This window comes from Temnothorax nylanderi, unplaced genomic scaffold (genome assembly GCF_030848795.1).
Source record: "Temnothorax nylanderi isolate EJ_2023f unplaced genomic scaffold, tnyl_v1.0 TNYL_tig0072_pilon, whole genome shotgun sequence".
Taxonomy (NCBI): domain Eukaryota; kingdom Metazoa; phylum Arthropoda; class Insecta; order Hymenoptera; family Formicidae; genus Temnothorax; species Temnothorax nylanderi.
The window spans coordinates 324,983-351,634 of record NW_027249134.1 but is presented as its reverse complement, the minus strand read 5'-3'; the positions used below and the strand labels follow the sequence as shown (position 1 = coordinate 351,634).

Genomic DNA, 26,652 nt, shown 5'->3' with positions numbered 1-26,652 from the left:
GGGATTCTCCCCTTCTCCCCTCCCCCGCAGCGTTTCCTTCTTTTTACCTCCAAAGGGTACTTCCCTTCGCTCCAATTTCACGCCAATCCCCGCTGCTCCGCCCGCGCCGTGGCAACTGGTCCGCTTCAACGAGATCGACGAAATCGAGTTTGCAGACAGTTCTCTCCTCGTTCGCGCGCTCAGCGCGCTATTTGCAATAGCCTCTTTTCCCCGGGAACGAGTGGAGTTTCGTGTTCCATCGGCGAAATGAAATCTCTCGCAGTTCGGCTCGAGCGCGCGAATTTTCCTCCAGAAACAACGTCTCAATTACTACCGTTCGGTGGAAGTATCTCCGGAAATCCTTGAAACGCATCCACGGGCCGCTCTCATTATTTCTCGTTAACGAAATCACATTAACCAGGTCACCGTGTACACGCTTCTGATTCGAGTGCCGCATTCGCGTGTCTGTTTACGCATCGATATGAAGATATATGGGTCTCCACGGTGAATGTATATATTTACATGTACATACTCCCCCCTACATACTCCCCGCGTCGTGCGATCGTCCTGGTCAGGGCGTCACGCGATGCTCCTCTCCTCCGAGAGAATTCAATCGAAAGTCCATTAAGGTCACGTGGCAACTTGTTGTGGCGGCAAGTATGTGCCGTTGCCATTGTCTAAGGTAAACCCGGCCCGGCTATAGCCGTCGAGCTTCCATGAACGCGAGTCCCTGACCAATAGGCCAATACCACAGCGACGTCTATCGAAAGCAATCTACCGACCACCTGTAATCTTCGGTATATCGAGGACACGTTCTCTTTTTCCGTTGCGTTTTGCTGCGAGATGAGAGTCGAACGTCACGGGGCATCGATCATCGCCCCGATCGAACGCGTCAGCTTAGCTGCTCGGTTCGAAACCCGTAGCGGAAATATATAGGTCTCGCGTGTCGAAGATAAGGAAAATGAATTCGTCTCGATAGATGTCGGATTAGCTCAACGGTTTGCATTTTATTACGAAGACGTAGGTGTTGAAGGATAGATAAATGTATTTGTCCTTCCTCTCGCGCTTCCTATACGCTTTATCTCGGGAAATAAATTACGATTATAAATTGTAGACGATAAAGTTTGTCGGGCATGCAGGAAGCGTGAGACAATACGTCACAATGAAACTAGGTACATTTTCTTTGTTTCTTTGTTTCAAAGTACCTTTATAAAGTTACGTTCCTATTGAAAACACATTCAAGTTAGTCTGCGTCGTTTTATTAACTTCTCGTAAACGAACCGCACTGGCACATGTCGTGCGTTACGTGCGTATCGATTTCTTTCCCACGGACTATTTCCGTGCGAGATGTTTTGCTGGAAACACGTGCAGGAGAAATACTCGATCGAGGAAAAAGTACCCTGACCGAAATATTTCGCATTCCGCCTTTGTACTCGCCGCTTTCATTTCACGCGATGACACGTGGGTCTTCAGGACCATCGTGGCTTCGGTTCAAAAGGGAAGATGAAACTTTTCTTCTTCCAATCGTTGTTTTATCGTGCCGACGGGGATGGTAGAAATGTAAATACATACACAGCCCTCGCAGCATACTTAGTGAAGAATAATTCGACGTTGTTTGATCGCCGTAACTTAAAAGAGAATTTCGATTCATCATTCTTTTTCTCTTTCACTCTCAAAAAAATTACGTTATCTCAAGTTATCTTCTGACTCCAAACCTACGCTCCAATTTTCGCAATTTTTTTTAGAAATTTTTAACTCGATGTTGACACCAAACTTTCGATCACGAGTAACAGATATCTGCAGTTAGTCCTTGAAAAAAAAAAGAGAAAATTAGATTTTTCTGAGTTAATAGATAGGTAGAAATTTTATCGAGTAACCCGGTCGTTGCGCTTATAAAGATGTTCATATAGTTGATCGTCTTCGTAAAACGATTATTTAGAGACCATAACTTAGAGATCAATGAAAGTCTCGTGTTGGCGGTGGGCCATGCAAGTCGAGCAACAAGTTTCTTATTCTAGGCTGGTAGACGCGCCCTCGCAGAAGAACAGCTTCCTGTATAAAACAACCCTAATTCCACAACCGCGAGAGATTAACAGGTGGCATGGCAATGCGCTCGTTACCGTATCGGCGTGATCGATTGGTCTCTCTTGCACATACTTCCGTGTATTTGCGACGAAACTTCGATGGAACTTGGTATGGCGTTCCGTTGTACGGAACGCATTGTGATCGACGCGGTTCTCGCTCTCCTCGGCTTCAATCCATCTATTATTCCTCCACACCGAAGCGTGAATCCCAGCGTGAATCCTTTTTTATGTAAATAAAATCAATCGCGTTGCTTCCGATCGAGCTATAATTCGAGTAGTCCCGATTGACATCCATCATCCATATTCATCCGTCAAATTCCGTATGCTCGACTCGCGCAAAATTCGCAAAAGGTACAGGAGATCACAGGGGAGAAACTCGGACAGAGCTAATTCATCCTGTATTGAGGCGCGGATCTAACTCACACGTCTCGCTTTGCTTTCACACGAGACACCCACTCACACACATACACGAAATACCGAGATACATACAGGCTAAACCCCGGAAAAATACTTTAGCATTCTGGCTGCGCGAATGTATTCCTGCTAGCATAGCTGAGCTGTTGAATATGCTGCCGTCGCTGCTGCTGGATGATGTTGGACGATTACGGACGATTTTTTTCCGCCTCGCGATGATCCCGCGTCCTTCGGTGGCCTCCGTAAGACGTACACTTCCTGGTCGCCTCGAGAGGATCCTCCTCTCCGAGGAATCTCTAAAAAGCGTGAAAATGAGAGGAGGAGTGACGATAAGAGGAGAAGGGTACGAGAGGTTGTCGAAGGACGATCCGATGACGACGACATTGTCTTCTTTTCAGCACGACGTTTTCAGTCGACCCGGATACCCACATAGACAGCCTCGAGCAGGCCGAACAGATCGTCCTTGAGGGTACCAGCAAGTGGTCCTGCAAGATTGCCATCACAGGTGACACGATACTGATACTTTAGAAAGCGTTTTAACGATCCTTCACCACAATCTCGATAATGAGCCACCACTCAGTTCTGTAACCACGTTACACACACACACACACACACACACACACACACACACGCTTGAAATACACACTTACACGAAAACTTCTTGAAACTCTCTGCGAACAATGATCACCATTTACTTTCCTCCGTGATACTATTTTCTTTCACCGAATCACGAGAGCAAAGTTTCGAAAATCACCGCGTTACGGGGCGCATCTCACGGTTGCGTAATCTCTGTCGCTTACAGATTTTCTGATGAGTTTGAAACTTCGCCTCGAAACAGACAGGCCGCGAATTCATCCGACAATCCGTAATCAAGAGCAGAAGCGACGTATTATGCATCCTGTGTGCGCGCGCCCCTTGATAAGAGCACAGTCTCTCTTTTTTCTCTCTCTCTCTCTCACACACACTCACACACACACACACACACACACACACACACGTATCTCAATTTTTCAATCGTCATTATTCGCGCGCGCACGACTCTCGTCTTTCAAAGCAAACACGAAAAGATCTATATCACAGAGCACCATCAGGTTGATAAGCAACGGCGCGTGATATATGAGGTACACTTTGCGTTGTGCCGCGTACTCCGCAGTCGAGTTCTCGCATTCCAATTGCACCACCGGGGCATGCACATTGTGCGATCGATGCACTTCGTCCGGCACGAAGTCAAACCCCGAGAATCGATCGAGGGGCGTACTTGAATCTCTCCCCGACGTTACTGTTCATTCTTGCGTAAACTTTCGAAATATATTAAAAGTTGGACGATATATATATTGCTATGCTCGTTTCGCATTCCTGTTGCTACAATGAAAACTAAAGCAATTTGAAGTTCCGCCGGTCGGTCGACTGAAAAGCGTGACGACGTCGTTCCAACGGATTTGTCCAGATCCGTAACGTCAAGGTAACATGTCGAATCGGCAAATATAATCATCGGTGATTTATGCCATTTGTACGCCATTCGGGAATGGCCAAAACCCTCTCGACTATACGCAACCCTTTCCCGTTCACACACAGCGGCGACTTTTATTTCTTCCGATTTTTATCAATTCGCCGACGCTGCTACAACGCCCAGATGCCAATAAAAATGATAAGCGGCCGGGGCGTATAACTTTATACGGTATTACAAGTAGCGTATGTCGTAGAAAATTATAGTTCACCGATCGGAATTGCAATCGTCGTGTCGCGAACGACGTGGCAGACGCGAGCGGTGCAAGCTGCATACATATGCGCTCCTCTTCGCCAAGATCGATAGTTCAACGTACAGACCAGCGTAATAGCTGTGCTCAGCCTCCGCAGCCCATTCACATCATACATGTATGAATAGATATATTTCTTATCTACTAGGAAATTGCATAAAAGAATACAACTGAACGCGGGCATATCCCCATTCATCAGGAAACGCGGAATTCGGAATTCTCGTCATAATCTTACAGCATAATGTTATATCGGTTTGTCGCAAGAATTCCGCCAATTCAATTCTCAGCACGTCTCTTTAATATTTCAAGCATGCAAAATGTAACACAGAGAGAAAGGGAAAGAGTGCTAACGTGTCCCCCGATCAACGTGGCTCGCAGCCAATAATGAGAAACAGTCGAAATGCGATCGGGGACGTCACGTCGGAGATACGCCAGGAACTCGCCGAAAACGCGAGGAGCTAAGAGAACTCGTCGGAGGAAAATCCAGTGGGATATTCGATTTGTTTTCTTTCATTTAAGACCACTGCCGATGGTGAAACCTGCAAATGGATAATATGGAAGAACCATTTCGAGCTACGCCTGCAGCGACGCTCCTGCTGCGGGGATTCGCGCACCCGAGTGAAGAGAATCTTACACGCGGAGGAAATTTTCCCCGTCTCGCAGTCTCGGTCGTCTTAAATAACCGAAGCTCGCCGTGGCTCCCAAAGGAGGGCCTTAACGTTTCGGTTGAGCGCGCCCAGGAGCGCTTTCATATCTCTTATCATCGCTCGTATATATATCTAACGCCTCAATAATGGTACGATAACAAGACGGTTCTAACACATCGTTCCACCCTGCGTTAATCGAAGCTGCAGAACAAAAAGCTGCGAATTGCGGACGGAGAACGCGGACGTATTTCAAATGACATAAAAGCACATAAAATTTACCATAAACTACATTTTGCGCACTTAACGTAATGCAAGAGACTGAGGGAGACTAAGAGGAGTACTTAATTATTTACGATCAAGCTGGAAAGATAAAGGAGGATGAACGGTATTTGCGCCACGGAACGTGTTCCAGCGGAGAAAAGTCGATAAGCAGAGAGCACGGCGAGCTGCAACGAAACTTTTTTGCCTTTCAAAAGCTGCCGACGTATCCAGCGGCGCTTTCCTAGTCCACCGCTAACAGCGGAAGTAGCGAGGGAAAAAGCGAGGACGGCGGTATGAAAAAGGGAAGGTTACGATTATCCCGTTGAGAACGGGAGATAAGTAAATAGGACGCGGTATAAAAAAGAAACGAGAGGAATGAAAATCGGCGGAATAGTCTGTTTTAGACAGCGCGTCTCTCCTCCTTTCTAAGCTTTTTATTTCCTCTCCGTCGTGAGCGTTTCTTTCGTCGCGCGTTTATGTACCCTCGGCGCGGAAAACGACTTCGGATAATCAAAAAAAGAAGCGGAAGAAAATTGAGACAATTTCTGGGCGAAGTTAGTTCGCCAAGAAACTGCCGGTTGTCAACCGCGTGCTGGCTGCTTGCTTCGTTGGCTTGACCATTTCTGCTCTGTTCGTGACTTTCGTCCTGATAAAGAATTACATTCGAGGGAAAAGAAGCGACGCAATATCGACCTGGAACTACGAAACGTATACGTATAAATCTTTGCGAGAAGATATTCGAGCGTTATTTTTCATTATTGAGATAAATAAGGGTCAAAATTTTCTCTTCAAAATAATTCGAGAAACTGGATCGAGCTATTCAATATTTCTTGGTTTTAATGCTTCGACGTTTCCCCGTGTGCTTTCGGAGAGTAATCTGATTTTGATCGTGCGCTCTCAACGGGTTAACCGCCACGAAATAAGGGAGGAGATTCAAGGAAATAAGGGAGTGCGAATTGGGGGAAAGAGGTGGAGCGGAGGTGGTAACAGTCGGCGCCGCTTCCTCTTCCGCCCCAGTAATCAAATCTCCTGACTCACTGGGCGCAAATTAAAATGACTACGATCTGACGAGATACCGCTGCAGATTGCGCCGGAGAATCGAGCGTCGAAGAGAGACGCGGGAAGGATCGTATTATTCCCGCGGGAGAGAATCTCCCTTTGCGAGAGAGATAAAATAAGAAGAAACCAGAGAAAACGTATATAGTGTATTCCGCGCGCGACACCGCGCATAATCGCCACCAATGTGTACGCATCGCCGCAGTACGATCAATTAAAAATGAATGCGACTCACGGCTGCGAGCCCGACACGTTAAATTGGCGTGTGAGTGTGTGTTCAATCGTGAGATTGGATCTGCGTACGGAGTAAGTACGCGACTTAACACGCAGAACCAATATGCGTTGATAACGATCGACCTCGTAACGCACACGCAAACGACAAATTACACGTTCGATAACGATGATAATACTGCAATATTTATGTTGCGTCGCTATATCAATCGTTGCAACGATCGATCCGACATTTTCTTTTTCGAAATCAGACGTGAAATTCAGCGAAGCGTTATATTCCGGGTTTTTGGTATTTAAAAATTAAATGCCGAGTTCTGTTATAACGGGTCATGCAGAACGCGACGTGACGGCGTAAAACATGCATAACGTGTTCACCCCGTCCAAATCGTTTCGTTTAACAGCGAGGATTTTTCGAATGTTCGATACATTTGCTTTATTCGTAATTTTTATGCGCGATGAAGTGCTCAATTTCTATCGCGTGCATCATCTGCTGAGCGCTATGTGCGTGGGCACCTCAGCGCCTTGCGCTCCAATAAAACGCATAAATCGGTGCTGCACAAATCCATAAACCTGCCTCAATCATTATCGCATATGGCGATAATATTCTTACATCGGATTAATTATCAAATTAATGAAGCGCAATGCTCATTTATATACAGAGTGCAGACGTTGTAAAACGCAATCTGCTGCGCAAATTAACACTCTCACACACACATGCGTGCATATACACACGTACACACACAATACACGGACGCGCCTGTACGCGCCGAGACTCTTGACATCTCTCTCACCAAGTGGATTGTGGCGATGACTTGATGATTAATGAGATTAGGTATGAAATCGACATTCATCGAGGGCAGGAAGCATCGACGATCGTCCCCACTGCAATCGGCGGTGCGAATCAGAAAGAGTTAGTAGCATGGGCATGTGTGTCTGTCCGTCGATCCAAACCGAAGCACGTTATTTGATATATGATACCACACACCCACACACACACACACCCAAATATATATATATATATATATATATATATATATACTTATATATATTTATATGTTTTAAATATTCCTTTTATGTCACATATATGCCTTATATATGTATGTGGACGTATACGTATGTATCCTCATATACGTACGTTATTATATGATATATATGTACGTGATCCAAGCCAAGCTTTTGCACGCTTTCACGATGGCTGCCTACAATGGATATCGAATGTCCAAATCGGATGGATGTTGAGCCTTTGCATGCATCTTCTCACACACGACGTATATAATTATTTGTAACTATGATGACACGGATAAAAAGAGAATATTTCACGCCATTTTGCCATTGAAAAATACCAATCGTAAATTGACTTATCTACGTTTATTGATTTGTCACTCGTCCGTGTACGTATGGGTAATAGTTCTTCCGTTTAAAAATTGAAATACGCCGCAAGTTCCTCTCACCCTCGGGGAATAAAGTTGATTGTTTTAAATCTGAAGAGTTTCGCAAAAAAACACCCAACGAATTTAATAATGGAAAAGATACAATGGGGGAGCATCAGCTCTTCTCAATTCCTCGAATATTTCGAGATAAAAGCCCTGCGGGACTCACTACCTGTTTTCAAACTACCTGTTTTTAATTAAATTCTCACATAAAGCAGAGTCATATTTATTCATTCGGCCGACGCGCACGTGCGAATAGATGAATATGAAACATCCGCGAAAAGACTTCTTCCAAATAGTCCGCTGTCTATTTATCGTAAGCGCCGAAAAAATCAAGTTGACGATAGCGAAAAAAATGGAAGCAATTCTTAGATTCATATATAGTCGCGTTCAGGAAAATACGAGTTTCTATTTTCTTCTATTTTCTCCAAGAGTCTGTGATTAACATAAATTAACGACATAAAATCTTTACATTATTTTGCCTTATTAGTCACTGTCGAAGTAGAGCAACTCCAATGATACGGCGCGGATTATATCTATCATAAGTAATAAACGTGAAATCGTCGTGGCGTAAATGCGGTCTAACGCCGACGGAGGATGTGCATAAAATACGTCGCTAAATCAGAATCGGGACGGGACAGTAAAACTTTATCGCTTCGGGGGTGCAGTGATGAACGTGCAGCCTCGGTTTTGAAAGTCGTAACCACGCGTTTGTGACCGATCGTCCGGCTACCCCGTCGACTCGAAACGACGATCTATACCGAACGATGCGACGGGCCCGCAGGATAGTTCGTAATTTCAGTTGGCTTATCGCGTAAGAAGGTATACCGTTTAAGTTCGTCGGGGCGCGAGTCGCGAATCGAGATTCTACGCGACGGTTTTATCGCCCGCCCGTTTTATTCGCCCGATTATACGAGGAAGAAATATGATAAAGACACGCGGATATTGTTCCACGTATGCCATTTCATCGCGACGCAATCGTGCGATTGAAAGTGGAATGCGCGGGTTCAGGGCAAACTTTTTTTTTCGCCAGCGCGGTGCGAACATATGTTCCGACGGATATCCGGTTCTGTTAGCTCTATTGGATTAACTCTCGCAGTCGCGTTCTTGGATACTGGCCAGCTGGCAAAACTTCGGTAATGTTTTCATTCGGCGGTATTGTCCCGCGGTAATCGAATTATGTACACCGCAAGATTAGAAATTTACGCCCGCGGGAATTAAATTCTTCGCGCTCAGTCTGTTCCATCTGGAATTCCAGGCATTACCTTAGGCATTAGCCTGACGAACGGTCTCCTAATTGTATTCTTCCGTCCTTAGTGATCAGCGCTCAGGGATTAATCGCCAAAGATAAGAGCGGCACATCCGATCCCTACGTGACGGTCCAAGTTGGCAAAGTAAAGAAACGCACGAGGACCATGCCGCGGGAACTAAATCCAGTCTGGCACGAAAAGTTCTACTTGTAAGTAATTTCGACAAGTTTCTCTCTGCTACGCCAGCAAAATGCGTAATTCTCTCTCCGCTCTCAATCTTGCTGACTGTGAATTTTCGTTTTCACAAGCGATGACGTCAAATTGTTTGCTCGCACATATTTACATGTTTACTTCTCCATTGTTAAAATTACATTAGCGTACATTTTTGTCGATAAATTTATCAGTCGTTTAAGATCGCTGGAAGAAAATTCAATCTGGTCTCAGGAAGAGCGTGATTTAAAGTGCATTACGATAGGCGTCGTAAAAACCACAAATTCCTGTTCGCAGCGAGTGCCACAATTCGTCCGATCGGATCAAAGTTCGGGTGTGGGACGAGGACAACGACCTGAAGTCGAAGCTGAGGCAAAAACTGACGAGGGAGAGCGACGACTTTCTTGGGCAGACCATCATCGAGGTACGGACTCTCAGCGGCGAGATGGACGTCTGGTACAACCTGGAGAAGAGGACGGACAAGAGCGCAGTGTCGGGCGCCATTCGACTTCACATTAGCGTCGAGATCAAGGGCGAGGAGAAGGTGGCACCTTACCACGTGCAGTACACTTGCCTGCACGAGAATCTCTTTCACAGTCTGTGCGAGGAGAACGGCGGCATGGTGATCTTGCCTCCTCCTCAGAACAAGGGCGACGACGACTGGAAGCTCTACTTCGATCCTCCCGGCGAAGAGCTCGTCGACGAATTCGCCATGCGTTACGGCATCGAGAGCATCTACCAGGCGATGACGTGAGTATCGTCTAAGCCACATATTCGCAATTGGCCATTAATCAATTAACGACTATTGGTTTTTGTAATAACAAGACAATATTTATTAAAATTGAAACCGAAATAAGCGGAATAAAAGTTAAAATCACGAATTTCAGATTAAAATAAACTGCGATAAGCGCTCTGAAGCAGTAGAGAGAATCAAGACGAATGGTTTTTCGATACAATCGTGATATCGTATTTTCCAGGCACTTCCACTGCCTCTCAACCAAGTACCTGTGTCCAGGCGTGCCGGCCGTTATGTCGACCCTCCTGGCAAACATAAACGCGTACTACGCCCACACGACCGCCAGTCCGGCCGTGTCGGCCAGTGATAGATTTGCCGCCAGTAACTTCGGGGTAAGTGCCGGATGTTGAAGATTGCGCCGCGGTATCTCCGCCGTGCGCGCAGTAGAGGAGTAAGGGATGGCGAAGGCTGTAATGGTACCCGCCGGCGAGAGAAGCGAGAAATACTCGTGCAATTTCCTGGCAACCGGCGCTATCCTTTATTCCGAGCTACTTCTCATATCCTAGACACCTAGACGGTCACGCGTTGACTTGCGCAAGGACGCGCCTTTTCCCCGACCCTCCGTCAATTCCGTTCTTACCAGGTCACTAGGAATAAAGGGATCAGCCGACGCGAATATATATATATAACGTTGGTTAAATAATTACTTCACAAACTTTCGAGAGGGATTAAGCGAAGTCTCTGCCGGCATCGAGGTGCTTTGAATAAAGCCTGAATCTTGGCGAATTGGTCATTTAGCGGATTAGAATGGATTTCTTCCAAGAATCAGTAACTTGACTTTTAGCCGTATTGATTTTAAAAGACAATAAAGTCTAAGCGAGAGATGCTTACATTCGGTCCCAAAACCTGTCGAGTCACGAAACCATGCCTGTATTAAAGAGTGGCAAGGTCGCGCCGTGTTTATGATTGCATTTTTTATTTCTTTCTTAGCGTATAACTTTTTCTTGAACAAAAGAGAAAAAACAGCGGAAAGACCGTATGCACTTAATTAAGATTTTAATTAAGATTCTCTTTGACCGCGTTCTTTTTCCACCATCTGTAGTTTAACTGACTGGCAGCCAAGGCCGAGCGAATGGATTTTTCCGCCGCGCGGGGAATATGGAAATTCTTTTCACATACCTCTACAAATCGACGTTCTCTCCCATAAAACAGCGAACGATATGTAAATCGAAATTTCGTACAAAATTTAAATTCATAAATCTCTTAATTCCGGAAGAGAACTGGTGTACGAGCGAGTATGTGTTTCTCATACTTTTGAATTATGCATGATATTTCTCTTCGAAAATATTACGCGAAACTTTCCGAGCACGAAGAAATTCGGCTAAAAATCAAAAGAGAAAAAAATTCGAGGAACTCTCTTAGCGAAACATAGATATTACATCGGTAAAAAAATTTCCGCGGTAAAATAAAAAAAAGTCGATGTACTTATCGTAGCGTATTTTCTCAAAAAGGAAACCTTACCGCAACTACCACTACTGGTGAAAGAAACTAAGTAGACGATTCTCGTTATAGAAAGAAAAATTCGTCAAGCTACTGGATCAGCTGCACAACTCCCTCAGGATCGACCTGTCGATGTACAGGAACAACTTCCCGGCCTCGACTCAGGAGAAGCTGATGGACCTGAAGAGCACCGTGGACCTGCTGACGAGCATTACGTTCTTCCGTATGAAGGTCCAGGAACTGTCGAGCCCGCCGCGGGCCAGCACCGTCGTGAAGGACTGCGTGAAGGCGTGCCTGCGATCGACCTACCAGTTCCTCTTCGAGAACTGTTACGATTTGTACAATCGAGAGTTCCAGGCGGATCCGAACGAGGCAAAACGGGATTCGGACGATCATGGGCCGCGGCTCGACTCGCTCGACTTCTGGCACAAGCTGATCGCCCTGATAGTCTCGGTGATCGAGGAGGACAAGAACAGCTATGCGCCCGTGTTAAATCAATTCCCTCAGGAGTTCAACATCGGTCAACTGTCGGCGGCCACGATGTGGTCCTTGTTCGCGGTGGACATGAAGTACGCCCTGGAGGAGCACGAGCAGCATAGACTGTGCAAGTCCTCGGCCTATATGAATCTGCACTTCAAAGTCAAGTGGCTGCACGCCAATTACGTCAAGGACGTGCCGCCATACAAGGGCGCCGTACCAGAATACCCGGCCTGGTTCGAGCCTTTCGTCATGCAATGGCTCAATGAAAACGATGACGTCTCATTAGAATATCTCCACGGTGCCTTTAGTAGAGATAAAAAGGAAGGCGTAAGTGATATCCCACGTGATTTTATCCACGAGTCTCGATACGGCGATGCAGCAGCGTTCTCTAATGTGGTTCTTCAATCTTTTCTTACAGTTCCAGAAGAGCAGCGAGCATGTGCTCTTCAGCGTCTCCGTCGTCGATGTTTTCACACAGCTGACGCAGTGCTTCGACGTGGTGTCGAAGCTGGAATGTCCGGACCCGGAGATCTGGAAGAGATATATGAAGAGATTCGCGAAGACCATCGTCAAAGTTTTGGTGGCTTACGCGGATATAGTAAAGAAGGAATTCCCCAGCCATCTGAAGGAGGAACGAATTGTACGTGCCCGAGAGTGACGAAATTTACAAAAATTCGCGCAAAGTTACTGACAGACTTTATTACAAATTCTTTTATTCCACAGGCGTGCATTTTAATGAATAACATCCAACAACTTCGGGTGCAATTAGAAAAGATGTTCGAGTCGATGGGCGGCGACAAGCTCGAGGAGGACGCGGCGAACATATTGAAAGAGCTGCAACAACAGCTGAACAGCGCTCTGGATGATTTGGCTATACTATTCGCGAACAGTTTGGAACCGCGAATAACAGTTTCCGTCAGGGAGCTAGGGGACCTTTTGTTGGCTATCAAAGGCGGAGGACAGGTAACTCTGTCGCAGCCAGCGCAAAGAAACAACGTAACCGTGGAGGCCGACGACGTTTTGAGGCCACTCATGGTTCTACTCGACGGTAGCCTATCTCTATACGCTGAATCGTGCGAGAAAACGGTATTGAAGAGACTATTGAAAGAACTGTGGAAGATAGTCATGAGAATTTTAGAAAAGACCGTCGTTTTGCCACCTATGACGGATAAGAGCGTACGTGTTATGATTAAATTTATTTGAAAAAAATTGGTAGAAGTATTATTAAGCGACGTATGTTATAATTTGTGATTCTTGTTTCTTGTAGATGATGTTCAAGAATCTGACGGATAACGCTAAGAATCTCGCTGCGAACGCCAAGATAGAAGACATGTCGAAGCTGTTTAAGAACCACATGGCTGGGAAACCCGATGTCAAGAATGCTCTCAGCGGAGTTATGGTAATTGAAACAAATTATTCAAGTCGCAAAAATGATTTGAATTAACTGAATTATCTAAATTTATGAAGGAAAATCGCTTCAAGGCTCTTGTTAAGCATTCTTATCCACTCAGGATATCTCCAAGGAAGTGGAGAAGAATCTTTCGCCGAAGCAGTGCGCGGTTCTCGAGGTCGCTCTGGACACAATCAAACAGTACTTCCACGCCGGCGGTAACGGCTTGAAGAAGACGTTCCTGGAGAAATCACCGGAACTGCAGAGCCTCCGTTATGCGTTGAGCTTGTACACGCAGACGACGGACACCCTCATCAAGACCTTCGTCACCTCGCAAGTCAACCAAGGTATGTCGCTCGGAGTTCATTATTCACATTACAAATGAATAAACTGTAAAAATAACTATTATTTTTATATATGTTTCTTGTACTACGTAATTGCGGAACGAAATCGCGATAAAAGCGAAACTAATCAGGAACACACATGAATTAGTTAGGCACAAACGATATATTCTAACGACACATTACACGTTCCGTCGCGCAATTATCGCGCGAGAAGTCGGTATATATCGGCGTGTGCGTGTTTACACTCACATTACGACGTAATGAAAATTGTCGGGACAGTGCCGCTGAACGATGCGTCAACGATACGTCAGCGTCAGCGTTCGATGAGCAGCGAGAGAGGTGACGAAGGGGAAGGAGCCGAGGGTATGGAAAGCCTCGAGGAACCCCTTCGCCAGAGCAAGCCCTCTCTTCGTCGAGAGAGCCGACAAGGTACCACCAGAGCAGACCTTAGAAGGTCGCTGGAAGTGTCGGAGAGACTTTTAGGCCGTAGTGAACTGTGATCGTTCCGTCGAGACGTCTTTCGATGCAAAATTTTCTTCTTCACTTTTCCACAATATACTCTTTTACTAGCAATTTGAAAATATCCGTTTAATAAATAGGAATAAATAAGCCGATAAGAGATTTCTTTCAAAATCTTCATGTTCATGTCTTTATATTCCTAAAGAAGAAGAATGTTCCAAAAACGTCTCGACAACGATAGCTGTGTTAGGAAGCTGTGCTGTTATCACTGCCGCTGCTGCTACTGCCGCCACTCTTGCTGCTACTACTGAGAACTTTATCGACCAGCAAACTGCCTCCTTCGGTCTCATGTTTTTTCAGTACAACGCTTCTGACACATACGTATCAAGAAAACTTTGTCATTTAATCACCAGTCACCATACACGATCTTCTTACAAGCGCGTGACATACTTGTCGTTATCTAGCGCCACGCTGTTCCTTCGAAAATTTTAAGGAACAAACGCCCAAAAAAAAGATTCACAGATTAATTGATCAATCGATCGATCATCTGCACCATGGACACTTGTATCATACGCACTTCGGAGATTGTCGCTAGAATTCTCCGAATACAAAAGAAAATGATTTGTTCTTTCAATGCAAAACCGATGAAACCAGAAAATTTATAATTCCCGATACACACACCACGTGTGACCAAATCGTGAAAACTTCGCGGGGGCTGACTTTGTCTTCTCTGATAATTATGCTGACAACAAGTACCTGACCTGCCTATTATCAGAGCATGTAATCTGCTCTAGAAATAGAAATCGAGAACTAGAACTCTCTTAGCCTTAGTTTCAGATCATAGCATCAGACAGAATCAGACGAAGTCCGCGTAGTGTTTAGATGCCATTTCTAGCTTTTACGACCATCGTGCTTGAGCGTAAATTCTGACTGCGAATTCTTGAAGTTCCAGATACCGCCGGTTCGGACGAAGGCTCGGTAGGCGAGGTGAGCATCCAGGTGGATCTCTTTACACATCCGGGAACGGGAGAGCAGAAAGTCACCGTCAAAGGTACGATTACAATCTCGTAAAATTTGTATCATATAACATTGACAATTAATAATACTAATTGTTAATTTACTCATTGATAATTTTATTTTTAAAAATCTTTTGTTCTTTAGTTGTGGCCGCGAACGATTTGAAGTGGCAGTTGGCGACGGGCATGTTCAGGCCGTACGTTGAAGTGAATCTAATCGGACCGCATCTTACTGGCAAGAAAAGGAAACAATCGACGAAATCAAAGAGCAATAACTGGTCGCCGCAATTTAACGAGAGCTTTGACTTGTAAGTTACGACGCAAAATTTAATTTATCGGTAATTACTAACATTTACACAGATACAAATGTAAGATTACTCTGACTCTTGCCTTGTCTTTGTCCTCAGTATGATCGGTAACGAGCAACAACAGCTAGATTTCTACGAATTGCACATCTGCGTGAAGGATTATTGCTTCGCGAGGGAGGACAGGCTCGTCGGAGTCGCGGTGATGCAACTCAAGGACATCGTCGACGAGGGCTCGTGCGCATGCTGGCTGTCGCTCGGCAAGCGTATCCAGATGGACGAGACCGGCTACACGATCTTGCGTATTCTCTCGCAGCGCAACAACGACGAGATCGCCAAGGAATTCGTGAAGCTGAAGAGTGACATCAGGCAGGAGACACCGCTGCCGAATCCTACTTGAGGAGACACGACGTTGCGTTAATAAGCCGATAGCGAAGCGACTCGAGTACTTCGAGCTTGGAAAGAGCCCGAAGAGGAGAAGAAAGAGAAAGAGAAGAAAAGAGCAGGAAGAGAAGGAGGAGGAGGAGAAGCAGGAGGCCGTCCAAAGGGGGTCAGCATTTTGATGCCTTCGGTGCCACAAGCGAACAAAACCTTTCACGATTCCGTGAGAGAGATGTAATTCGCGCTATTTCACCCGGCGAAAACGATCGCCCCGAACCCTTCCGCCCTTCTTCGCCGAGAGGCACGCAACTCAAGGAGGGACAATCCTAGCGACGGGATTCGATTTACCGTGGAGCTTCTTCTCTCCAGCTTCCCTCGCGCCGTGGAGTTCAATCGAGCGTAATTCCTCTCCCTTTTTTACGAGACTCACACACACACACACACACACACACACACACACACACACACACACACACACACACACACACACAGAGCTTCAACCCCGTCCCTGGACAGCGACGATGCACCGGGAACCACCATCTTCCACAGATCTCGAGATAGGACGACGAGCTAGGTCAACCCCGCGTGGCTCGGCGTTCGTCCTGCGTACTACTACAATAATGAAAAAAGGGCGATTCCTCCCGCCTGCATTTATAGAGAATTAAAATAATCGACAAAGCGGAGCTCGCGATAACGACGACAATGAGTGATGCTCCGGTACTACTATGAGACAAGAGACAGATCGGACTCTTCTTCGTGCGGGTGTCGCAGGCGAGACGCAGGGAGAGATGGAGATACGAAGGAGAGAGTGTTCGCTAGACAAAAAAACGCGAAACGTGAAAACAGTGCTGCCAGTACGCAATATATTTGGTAATATTCGTAACGTAAGATAGGACGAGAGATCAACACCGCGAAGAAACTCAAGTACAGGTGCTTTTGCTTCGCGCAAAAGGCGACAGAGACTCTCTCGATCGGACGCGCCGCCGTTCGCCGAAAGACTGACTTCGAAATGGAAGAGGACGAAGAGCGAGTCCACGTATGGTGGGGTCCTTGATCGCGACGCGGCCGCATGTGCTGTAAACAAAGGACGAAGTCGAAAATACACCCGGAATCGTATACATAAAGTTTACATACCACGCACATACGCATAACACTCACATGTACGTTTACACGCGCGCGCGCACGCGATACGACCGCGTCGTTTCTAGGCCGTTTGTTCGGGAGGATGAGTTTACTGTAGATACGTGAAAACATTGTTGAGACGAAGAAGTTTTTTCTAAATATACAGTTTAAATGTAGCATTGCGTACGACCAAATAGGCACGTCCTGTGACGTCACGTAGCGACGTGCCATTAGTAATAAAAAAAAAAACAGATACAAGTTAGTAAGGCATTGTAATTGTAAAGTACGTTCTTATTCGTAAGATTATACCAGAAATGATCGTAAGAGTCTGACTGTTGCTGATGCTGTTGCTGCTGTTGCGAATGATGCCGTGATCCGCCCGAAAGCTTCGAGAGCTACGCGAGAGCAGCGTACCGATTCCAGACCGTTGCCGAGCGAAAGATCCCTCCGCGCCTCCGGAAGTCGCGTATTAACGTAACCAGCGATACGCCCCCGACACGCTGCGAACGCGAATCCTCGTTCTACGAACTGGCGAGCGAACGAGTCTACAAAATTGAACTTTACACTCCTGTAAATAAGTGCTGTCGGTACTCGGATACCCTGGGTACTTTGAATATTATCTGAGTGTGACCGATTACTGGATATTATCAAAGTTAGGTAATACCCGAGCTATTCGAGTAATGTATCCGTGAACTTCGACGGCTACTTGTAATCTTGTAGCGCGCGCGCAAGTAATTATACCGTAGCTTTTGATTCTCTCTCTTTAGCTATCGCTGTTTTTTTACGCCTATCTCGGAATGTGACGTGAGGCACTGGACGTTCAAGCTACTGTTATTAGTATAACTACCTCTGCCGTCTATTAGCTTCATCCACATCTTGTACATCTTACCTCGTGTGCATAGCGGACGTTCGCCCGTCCGTAGAAACGCATCCACCGCGTTTTCGCCGATCTCTTTTTATCAGGAACACGTATCGGGCCGAGAAGGTGGGTAGAGAGAACCCCTCTTCGCTATCATCCGCTACGATCGCACGAAGCTTCGGTCGGATCCCTCCGTGAGAGAAACTCGAAGGCACGCGACCTCGTATCCGATGAATCCAATCATCGTCCAGCCCAGGGCTGCAGAGTCGGGCGGGGCAAGTACAACACAACTCCGGAGATTACGCTATTATATTCAAAAGTTTCTACTACGTAGTACGTCTAGATTATACTTACATATTGTGTATAGTGTCTAAAACTGCTGATGTAGCTGCGAGCGCGGGATTTTCGATCGGCAGATAGAGGAAAAGAGAGACGAGAGCCATCTTAAAAATGAACGTCCGATTATTTCAGCTGCAGGTGCTTACCAAATTTGAGTATACGTCGAAGCATCAGGCCGTGAATTAAAGAATTCCACATAACAGTGATCGAGCCCGCCTCTTTAAGAATCTGAGAGAATTAATCTTAACATTAAGAAAAATAAAGTAACTTTAATCGATTACAAATTAATAATTTATATTCGCTAAGTTTAGATTAATTTGTTTAAGTTTTTTTTTAAAAGAAAAGTGGGACAGATTGTTACGGTATCGAATTCTTCAAAATATCTTTAGCCAATGATATAAGATGTTCGAAATTGTATTACAATTCTGTTGGAAGTTTTTTTTAACTTCAATTTGGTGATCGATTTACGAAGTACCTGCATCTGCATATGTCGTTGACGGTTATCGGGAAAATTCAAGCTGGTAGGAAAGAAAAACACGGGTCCGCGATCTCGCCACCATCTTCATTTATAAAAGTGTCTATTTTCTCCGCTGCCTAACACTAAGTACATTACTTAATACGAAAGGGCTGGCGAATTCGGCACTCAGATCGGCCACGTCGACGGGGCAGGGGCAGCACACCCAGACGATTACTTCGATACTCGTTCCCCCCAATCGCAGATCCACCCGCAACCACCCGCGACCGTCGACGGGGTCGGCCGCCAATTTTTCCTCCTACTCTCCGCTTCGATTAATATCTTGTAAGCTTAATGAAAATATCTCGTGTATTCTGTGATAATTACCCCTTAAAGAGGACATTGACACGCTACACCTTACACGCACAAGAAACATATACACGTACACGTACGAGGCAAGACCTGCAGACGGAGTCCGCGTACCTACGCGGAAAATGGAAATTGTACAGAAAAATTGGAAACAGATAACAAAGATAGATGACTACGACATTACACCGATCCTAAACATAGCAACAGTATTTTTCTTCTTTAAATACATTCCCATATTTCTATTCTCTGTAAACGTCCGAGGAGTCTCGTCGCAATAATGGGAGTAAAAGAAAGAGAGATTATATATATATATATATATATATATATATATACATATATTACATATGTACAGAGTGATCCAGATTCGCCTCCACTTCCCTTCATCTATCGATTCTGTGATCAATTCGCAGTTGATTTCTCCTTAACGAAAGTTTTATCCTTTTTCATAACTTTCTAATGTTAAATACGTCTAAGCCGCAAATAAAAATACCGTGAAAGTAAAATTTCCTTCGAATATTAAATAAAGAAGGTCCGTCATCTCTACTGCTCGTTGAAATTCTTAGACTTTTTATCACGTTACAGTTTAAAACTTATCGCTGCCTTGACACTTTTCGTTTAAGGAAAAATACTCGAAATTGATCGGAGAATCCGTAGATGGGCGAAACTTGGAACATCCTGTGTACCGCATTGACAAATCGTAACTCTTCAGCCACGATATTACCAGCTGCAAGGAGATATTGACGCGATATTACAGGACGCAAAAGTGTGTAGCGCATAACGACAAAAATTAGGAAATTCAGTGAACGATTACATATGACACGGTGCCGATAAAAAATCCATATACTATAATTTTACGGGTTTTTAAGCCTTTCTTAAAACATATTTTTCATAGTTTTACATCATTCTTAGTCCTCTCTGAGTGATTGCAAATTTAAATAAATACAATTACAATTTTAAATAAATAAGTTTATGATTAATTTTTTTGAATGATTCTGAATCATCTGTAAATCGATCCATCATTGCTTCACAGTTCCTTTCGAGCGTAAAAAAAATATTCAAAGTAAAGTATCTCGGATTATCTCTCGGTTGTATCGAAGGGAAATCCCCAAGGGATCGCCGCAAACTTTTGCGTCCGGTCGTCGATGAAAGTGTAGAGAATCACGATCAGAAATTCAAGGCAGACTCCAGACCGCTAAGTAAGCGAGATATACATTTTTTTAGCAGGGGGAAGAGAGAGAGATCACGTAACAAAGGGAAACTAAGGAGAAAAAAAAAGATATACACAACTGTTGACAATACTATGCTTGAGAATCGTATTGACACATATGTAATGTACCTAATAAATATATAAAACAAGACGGGATGTTTGTGTTTCGTAAGTAAAAGCGTATTAAGAGTAAACTCGTAATAGGGCGCGAGAGGAGGCACGATGAAAACTCGCGCGAAAACGCGGAACGCGTAACTTTTGCGCGTATCACCAGCGTGATTTATTAGGTAATTACGACTAACGAGCGAGAAGAGGAGAAGCAAGCTTCGTCGTCCCACGGAAAGCGCCGTTATTGTCGAGAAAATTTTTCGAGCAAGGGAGAATGGAAACGAAAGAGAGAGAGAGAGAGACAGAGGGAGAGAGATTTCGATGACACGTCGCCGCTACGCAGGCCGCGAGCGTGCAAAGATGACCCAAAGCAATTGTATCCGAGTATGAAACACGCACATTCAACACAAAGAGGATTTATCTGCGTAGAATCCAGAGTACCGAATCATCATCGATAAACGTTTCGTTTGTTCACTCGCGCCGACGCGTTGTTCTCCAGCGAACCGGACGCACATATATGTAAATAATGCCATACAACACAAAATACACATCGCATACACACAAAAACACACTCACACACCCACATTCATGCGGAATAGCGCTTGTGTGACTCCACATAGTCCACATTCACACGATCGAAGCTCCGAACGCACGCGCCGTCGTTACGCTTCTCATCTCTGAAAAACGGATCATTGTCATCGTCGATCATTATCATCATCGTCGCGGACGACGATCGCCCGGTGAATTACCAGTATTGTCCCACTGATCGATTCGCTCGATTCGACGACAATCCGTCGTATCGGACGGCGATCGTGCGGCTCGGGCAAGCGCGCGTTGCCTCTCCTGACAATCCTGACAATCCTGGTGACATCAATGCATAGTGAGACGCGATTATCACGGAGGATGTCGGCTCGCATCGATCGCACCGTTCAACTAGATATTAGAGATCCATATATACAGTACGACTTGCCTCGTTTTAAGGATATATCGCGCATCATCCATTAAATATCGTGCCGCACGTAGTTAGCGAATAAAAAAAGTTAAAGATATATAAAATCTCTTCCTTGGGTTATAAGAAAATTATATTTCGTATACGTTGAGGAGCTGTCGATTCTAACGATGAATTCGTTAACCGTTTTCGTGTTAATGCTAAACGTGAGAGATCCTAGCTGTCGTATGGCCAATGCCGAGGTCCGTGTTCTGACGGCGTATATTCAGCGTAAGTGCGATTGTCTGAGACTCTCTCGCGTCACGTTGACGTTAAAAAGGCGACCTTCGTGTGTGTATTAGACAAATAAAAATTAAAACTCGGGCAACTGTATTTCCAAGCGCTGATTGCGCCGCGAGAACACGGTCCCGCCTGTTTATTATTTACATTTATATATTCAATGAGTTCGTATACATATATTTAGAGAGTAATCGAGTGTAGGTATATACGGATGGATTCCAGAGAGAAGTGTGGTACATAATGTGGAATCAGAGCGAGAGAGAGAGAGAGAGAGAGGGGACTAATGCCCGGGTGATTAGTTAGGTAATTATGGGGAAACATTGTAGTCGAATGGACGAGGGAGATAGAGAAAAGAGACGATCGAGAGAGGGACCTATTAGAGTTATATATCATCGTTGAATCTCATCGCACATGCATACACACACACCACGTGCCATATCATCGCATTATTATATCAGAGAGACAGAGTTTAAATACTATTAATTTTAAGTCGTAGCTAGATATACAGTTGTATACATATGGCGTATATACATATACGGCGTGAGACGGAATCACGCGGGGTGGAAATCCGGCACGTGTACAGCATTCGTTTAACTAACTGTGATTCGTTGCTGGTCTTTATTCGAGTAATACAACGTTCGAGTGATACACGCTGTATATGATACATATACAGTGTGATAAGAGGGTGAGTGAATGAAGACATTGAGATAAAAAAAGGTATTCGAAAATATACGAAGATATGATCGTCTTCTAAAAAATCTAAAAACGTTCAATTTCAAAGCGAACGCTACAAATGATTGTCTCGAAAGAGTATAAATAAACGCATTTTTTTCCTTCCTTATTCATTCGCCTCTTCAATAATGTTCTCGTGCGTAAGTGAACGCAATATAACGAAATAGAATTCTTGTTGCTCGGATATCGACCGACATTATTTGCTCGCGCGATCACAATTATTTCGGCCCGGTCGGAGACCTCGAGGTTTCCGACTCGGCGGGAGACGAGGGAGAGATCATTAGTGCGAACCTTGTTCATTCAATCGTCGTCATCATCATCGTCATGATAGCGAGTCACACTCGCGTCGTTACGTCGACACCGAACGAAGCGTCTGTTCGCCGTTGCCCAACCGAAAAACACCCTCTGTGTAATCTAATTTTTCTTTTCTTTTTCGCATCGACAGTACACACGCACGTGTAAGATATTATCGCATCTCGATCGTGTAATCACAGAATATATTGCACATACGACTGCACATATTATATACATATTTACAAGTGTGTATATACATTATATATACATATACATATACATGGTCATGATCGCGATCCGTGTTGCTGTCTCACCCGCTCGATCGAGAAATAATTCTGAACTATCATCACTTTCACTTTATCTTTCCTCGAGCGATTTGAATCTATTCTAAAACATATCTAAAACTCAGAGAAAAACGTACTTTTCCGCCCATTTTCACCACACAAATGATATTTTAAGAGTCATATTATATTATTATACAGGATGTCCCCTCATGCTAAGCGCGCTTCCTTTAAACTGCAAATTTCTCAATCAAGCTAAAATTTATTTTGTTTTTACAAAAGCAATCTAGCTTTTACAAGGAACTGAAAATCAAGGAGATAATACATTTCTTGTGTTTTTCATATTTTTCAATTAATCATAAGCAGTAGCTTTGCTTGAATAAGATTTTAATTTAAAACTTACGAAAATATATGACGTTGCGTGTATTGAAGGGTTACGATATATTTGCTGAAGAAAAAGAACTCGAAATTAAATAAAAGGTTCTTTGGGCAAAGAGCATGCAGTTCGGAGAAATTATGCTTAAGGAAAGATATCTTGTTGCAAATATACACAGACTGTTTATCGTTGTATCATAAATTGTCTATATCAGCTTTGCTGCAAATGCTATTTCACCGAACATCTAGAAGAAACGTGGGAAATATCTCGAGAAGAAATCCCGAGAGACAGCCACGGAGCGGTGATTTTCCGAATGTTCATTATCCCATCAAAATTACCCCCTCCCCCTATAAAAATTTCAATGTCCCAACATGTTTTTGCCTCTATGTGTTACAATGCGCTGCGCCGTGTTTTTTCTGACTGTCATTCTCCTCTTTTGTCTCGCGCAAGTAAACGTATGTGCAGGTAAAACGGCTCGAGCGAGAAGTAAAGCGGATGAGAGAATGTTTCCACAGCCCAATCGTTTTCAGAACGATTTTTGCCTGAGAAAACACTCTTCGAAAAGGGACGGAATAGCTTGTCACTTCTTATTTTCTATTTTTCAGGTACGCTTTTGTTGTGACAAAAGTGTAATAGAAAAGTGAAAACAGAAAACAGACGTATTCCGATCTTCTTGGGATAATTGTATGTACATAAAAGGGGAAAAATATCGTTGTGAAGTGTTTCAATATACACGTTTCGTTTCCATCGTGTTAGCATATTAAAAACGACAGACGGAGACAGAGAGAGAGAGAGAGAGAGAGAGAGAGAGAGAGAGAGAGAGAGAGAGAGAGAGAGAGAGAGAGAGAGAGAGAGAGAGAGAGAGAGAGAGAGAGAGAGACGGCCGCTGAATTTTACGACTACTTTATTGCGTTGCGTTGCATCGTCGTATATACTTCCGCATTGTAAATGTTTTAAAAAAAAATATCACGTTGCCTATGGTAAAGTTGTTCGCATCGCGAGGAGGAATCGTAGCGGCTGCATCTTGCTCGGTATCCGAAGATCTTCGAGAAATCTCGTCGAATTTTGTAGAGACGATTCTATCAACGTTATTCAATTCTCTGTAATAGCAAGTGATTGTTTCGTTTTAGATAATAGCATAGTACGTATAGAACAATATGCATAGTATAATGGACGTAATTTAGTTAATTATAAGTAAAGCCTGTTATAACTCAAGGTTGGTAGAATCAATCCGGAAACGCGAGAACGAGTCTGTATAAACACTCGGGCGATCAGGCAGCCGCTATCGTGCCTCTAGCGAGTCTGTAAAGTATCGAAGTTTTTACGGTTGGCGTCCTAAGAGCAAAGTAAACGAGTCACACGTTCGATATGACAATTCCTTTAATTTCGCAACTTCCTTACCCGCGGTCCGTTTTCGCGCACTTCTCTCGTTCCTCGTTTTGCGATCAACGTACCATATCCGAAGGGTGCTCTTAAAAAAAAAATGGAATATAGCGAGAGGGAAAGTGAAAGTGAAACCTTGCGATGTATCAAGACGGTGCGTACCGTTTGAGCGAGGGGTATAGAAAAGGATGGCTTTCTTATTGGGATAAGCTGCCTCAGGGGAAGGTAAATCCAGGGACTCTAATAAACTTATCCGAAACTACTTTGCCTCTGAAATTATTCCATCTGTCGCCGGGGCCGTGTCCGTGATCCTCCTTTTATTCCATCCTTTGCAGAGAGAAGCCTGAGAGAGGCCATCCCGGTCTTTTTCATGGGACCGTTCGAAAGCCCCTGTACATTAGCGCCCCAGTATATCCATTTTCGAAATTGGTACTACGTATAAGAGCCACGTTTATTTTCCGACACTGCCGACATAAAACATCATTTTGATGCTACATCTGCAAATTGCGCGGTTTCATCTGATAATGCATAATTTAATTTTATTTAAACTGGTACTATTAGTATCAAGGAAAAGGTGTATGTACACGTATATAAGCAATATTTTTAAAGGCCGTCCTGCTTGTACCGAATGTCATTGCGATTAAATGCATTTTGGACTTTGCATTTGCTTAGTCATAAATTAAATATTAGTTTTTATCTTAGATTTTAACTAACATCCGCTAGAAACAGGTCAACCTATAGAGGCCCTCCACCGCCCCCGCCGATTCCGATCGGCGGTCCTCTTCTATTTACAATACGTTTTTTTCACATTTCTATCATTTATTTTATTTCTCTTACAATTTACTTTACAATATAATATAATATATAATGCATGCTTTGCACAACGAGGAGTCGCGATTACGCGGCACGAAATACACGAGTCATGAAAATAAGAAATTATTCATGAACGAGCGTTGTACGTTGTATCACAGCGTGCTATTACTTGAATCACTTAGTTCACTTACTTGAATCACGATACGATTTCACGTTGTCTTCGTTGATTTCACGTTCAATCGACTTTGAACGTACGCTGCTCCGAAATCGGTGGATTCATTCAACGGTCGCGGCATCGCATCGTGACGACGTGACTGCCGAGTGCCGCGTGCCGCGTGCCGCGCCGGCGTGGGCGGCGAGAGTGGCCGAACGTGATTCGGCCGGATTCGGGGGCTCGACGCGCGCGCAATTGGTTGAGGATCAGTTTTTAATATTTATATCTTACATGTATCGATAAATATTAACTTATTTTATATATTAATATATTTATATTTTATATATAAATATCTAATAGCCCTCTCTCCCTCTCACTTTTTCTCTTTTCGACAATGCCGATAAAACATCATTTTGATGCGCGTCCGTGCTACATCTGCAAACTGCAAATGTATAATATACATCATATATATATATATTACATTTGCAGATGTAGCACGGACGCGCACCAAAATGTTTTATCGATAGTGTCGGATAATGAACGTGGCTACGTAGTACCAATTTCGAAAATGGATGTACTGGCGGTAGTGTACAGGGGCTTTCGACAGTCTCACGAGAAAGGCCGGAAAAAAGACCTCTCTCAGGCTTCTCTCTGCCTTTGTAATAGTTTGTAATATTTTTCATGTAAAGTGACCAGATTATTAAATTGAAAAATTCGCAAGCTGAAACACTTTAGAATATCACGATTCTATCCCCCCCCCCCTTTCCCCTACGTCGAAGCGTTAAGATAACATAATTAAGGATATTTTTGTGAGTAAAATATTAGAATTGTTTCTTCGCAAATAAAGTTTCGCCCTAAGTTTCGATTTTGTGTCGCCCTACAAACTGAAAATTTAATAAACAATATAATAATTGGCATTTCTCAAGGAAAACACCCGAAACACTGAAGCATAAAAAATCTCCCTTGATAGTATTGTGCTATTTCAAATCATAACAGTCGCAGG

At 44.1% G+C, this 26,652-nt stretch overlaps 1 protein-coding gene across 10 annotated transcripts in view; it reads left to right on the top strand.

Moving 5' to 3' along the window:
• Unc-13 (unc-13) overlaps window positions 1-24,944 on the top strand; it is a 92,260-nt gene extending 67,316 nt beyond the window's left edge. For 5 of the 10 annotated variants that reach the window (XM_071708881.1, XM_071708880.1, XM_071708885.1 and 2 more), the window contains 12 exons: window positions 9,177-9,318; window positions 9,617-10,069; window positions 10,297-10,447; window positions 11,628-12,362; window positions 12,454-12,675; window positions 12,759-13,211; window positions 13,303-13,434; window positions 13,547-13,772; window positions 14,049-14,198; window positions 15,175-15,279; window positions 15,390-15,552; window positions 15,652-24,944. In XM_071708881.1, coding sequence (XP_071564982.1) covers window positions 9,177-9,318; window positions 9,617-10,069; window positions 10,297-10,447; window positions 11,628-12,362; window positions 12,454-12,675; window positions 12,759-13,211; window positions 13,303-13,434; window positions 13,547-13,772; window positions 14,049-14,198; window positions 15,175-15,279; window positions 15,390-15,552; window positions 15,652-15,949 — 3,230 coding nt within the window. In that variant the 3' untranslated portion in view covers window positions 15,950-24,944. Of the gene's footprint in view, window positions 1-2,875; window positions 2,983-9,176; window positions 9,319-9,616; window positions 10,070-10,296; window positions 10,448-11,627; window positions 12,363-12,453; window positions 12,676-12,758; window positions 13,212-13,302; window positions 13,435-13,546; window positions 13,773-14,048; window positions 14,199-15,174; window positions 15,280-15,389; window positions 15,553-15,651 lie in introns of all 10 variants that reach the window. The other 5 variants (XM_071708883.1, XM_071708888.1, XM_071708884.1 and 2 more) reach the window with 5 other exon arrangements.
• The last annotated feature ends 1,708 nt before the right edge of the window (window positions 24,945-26,652 follow it).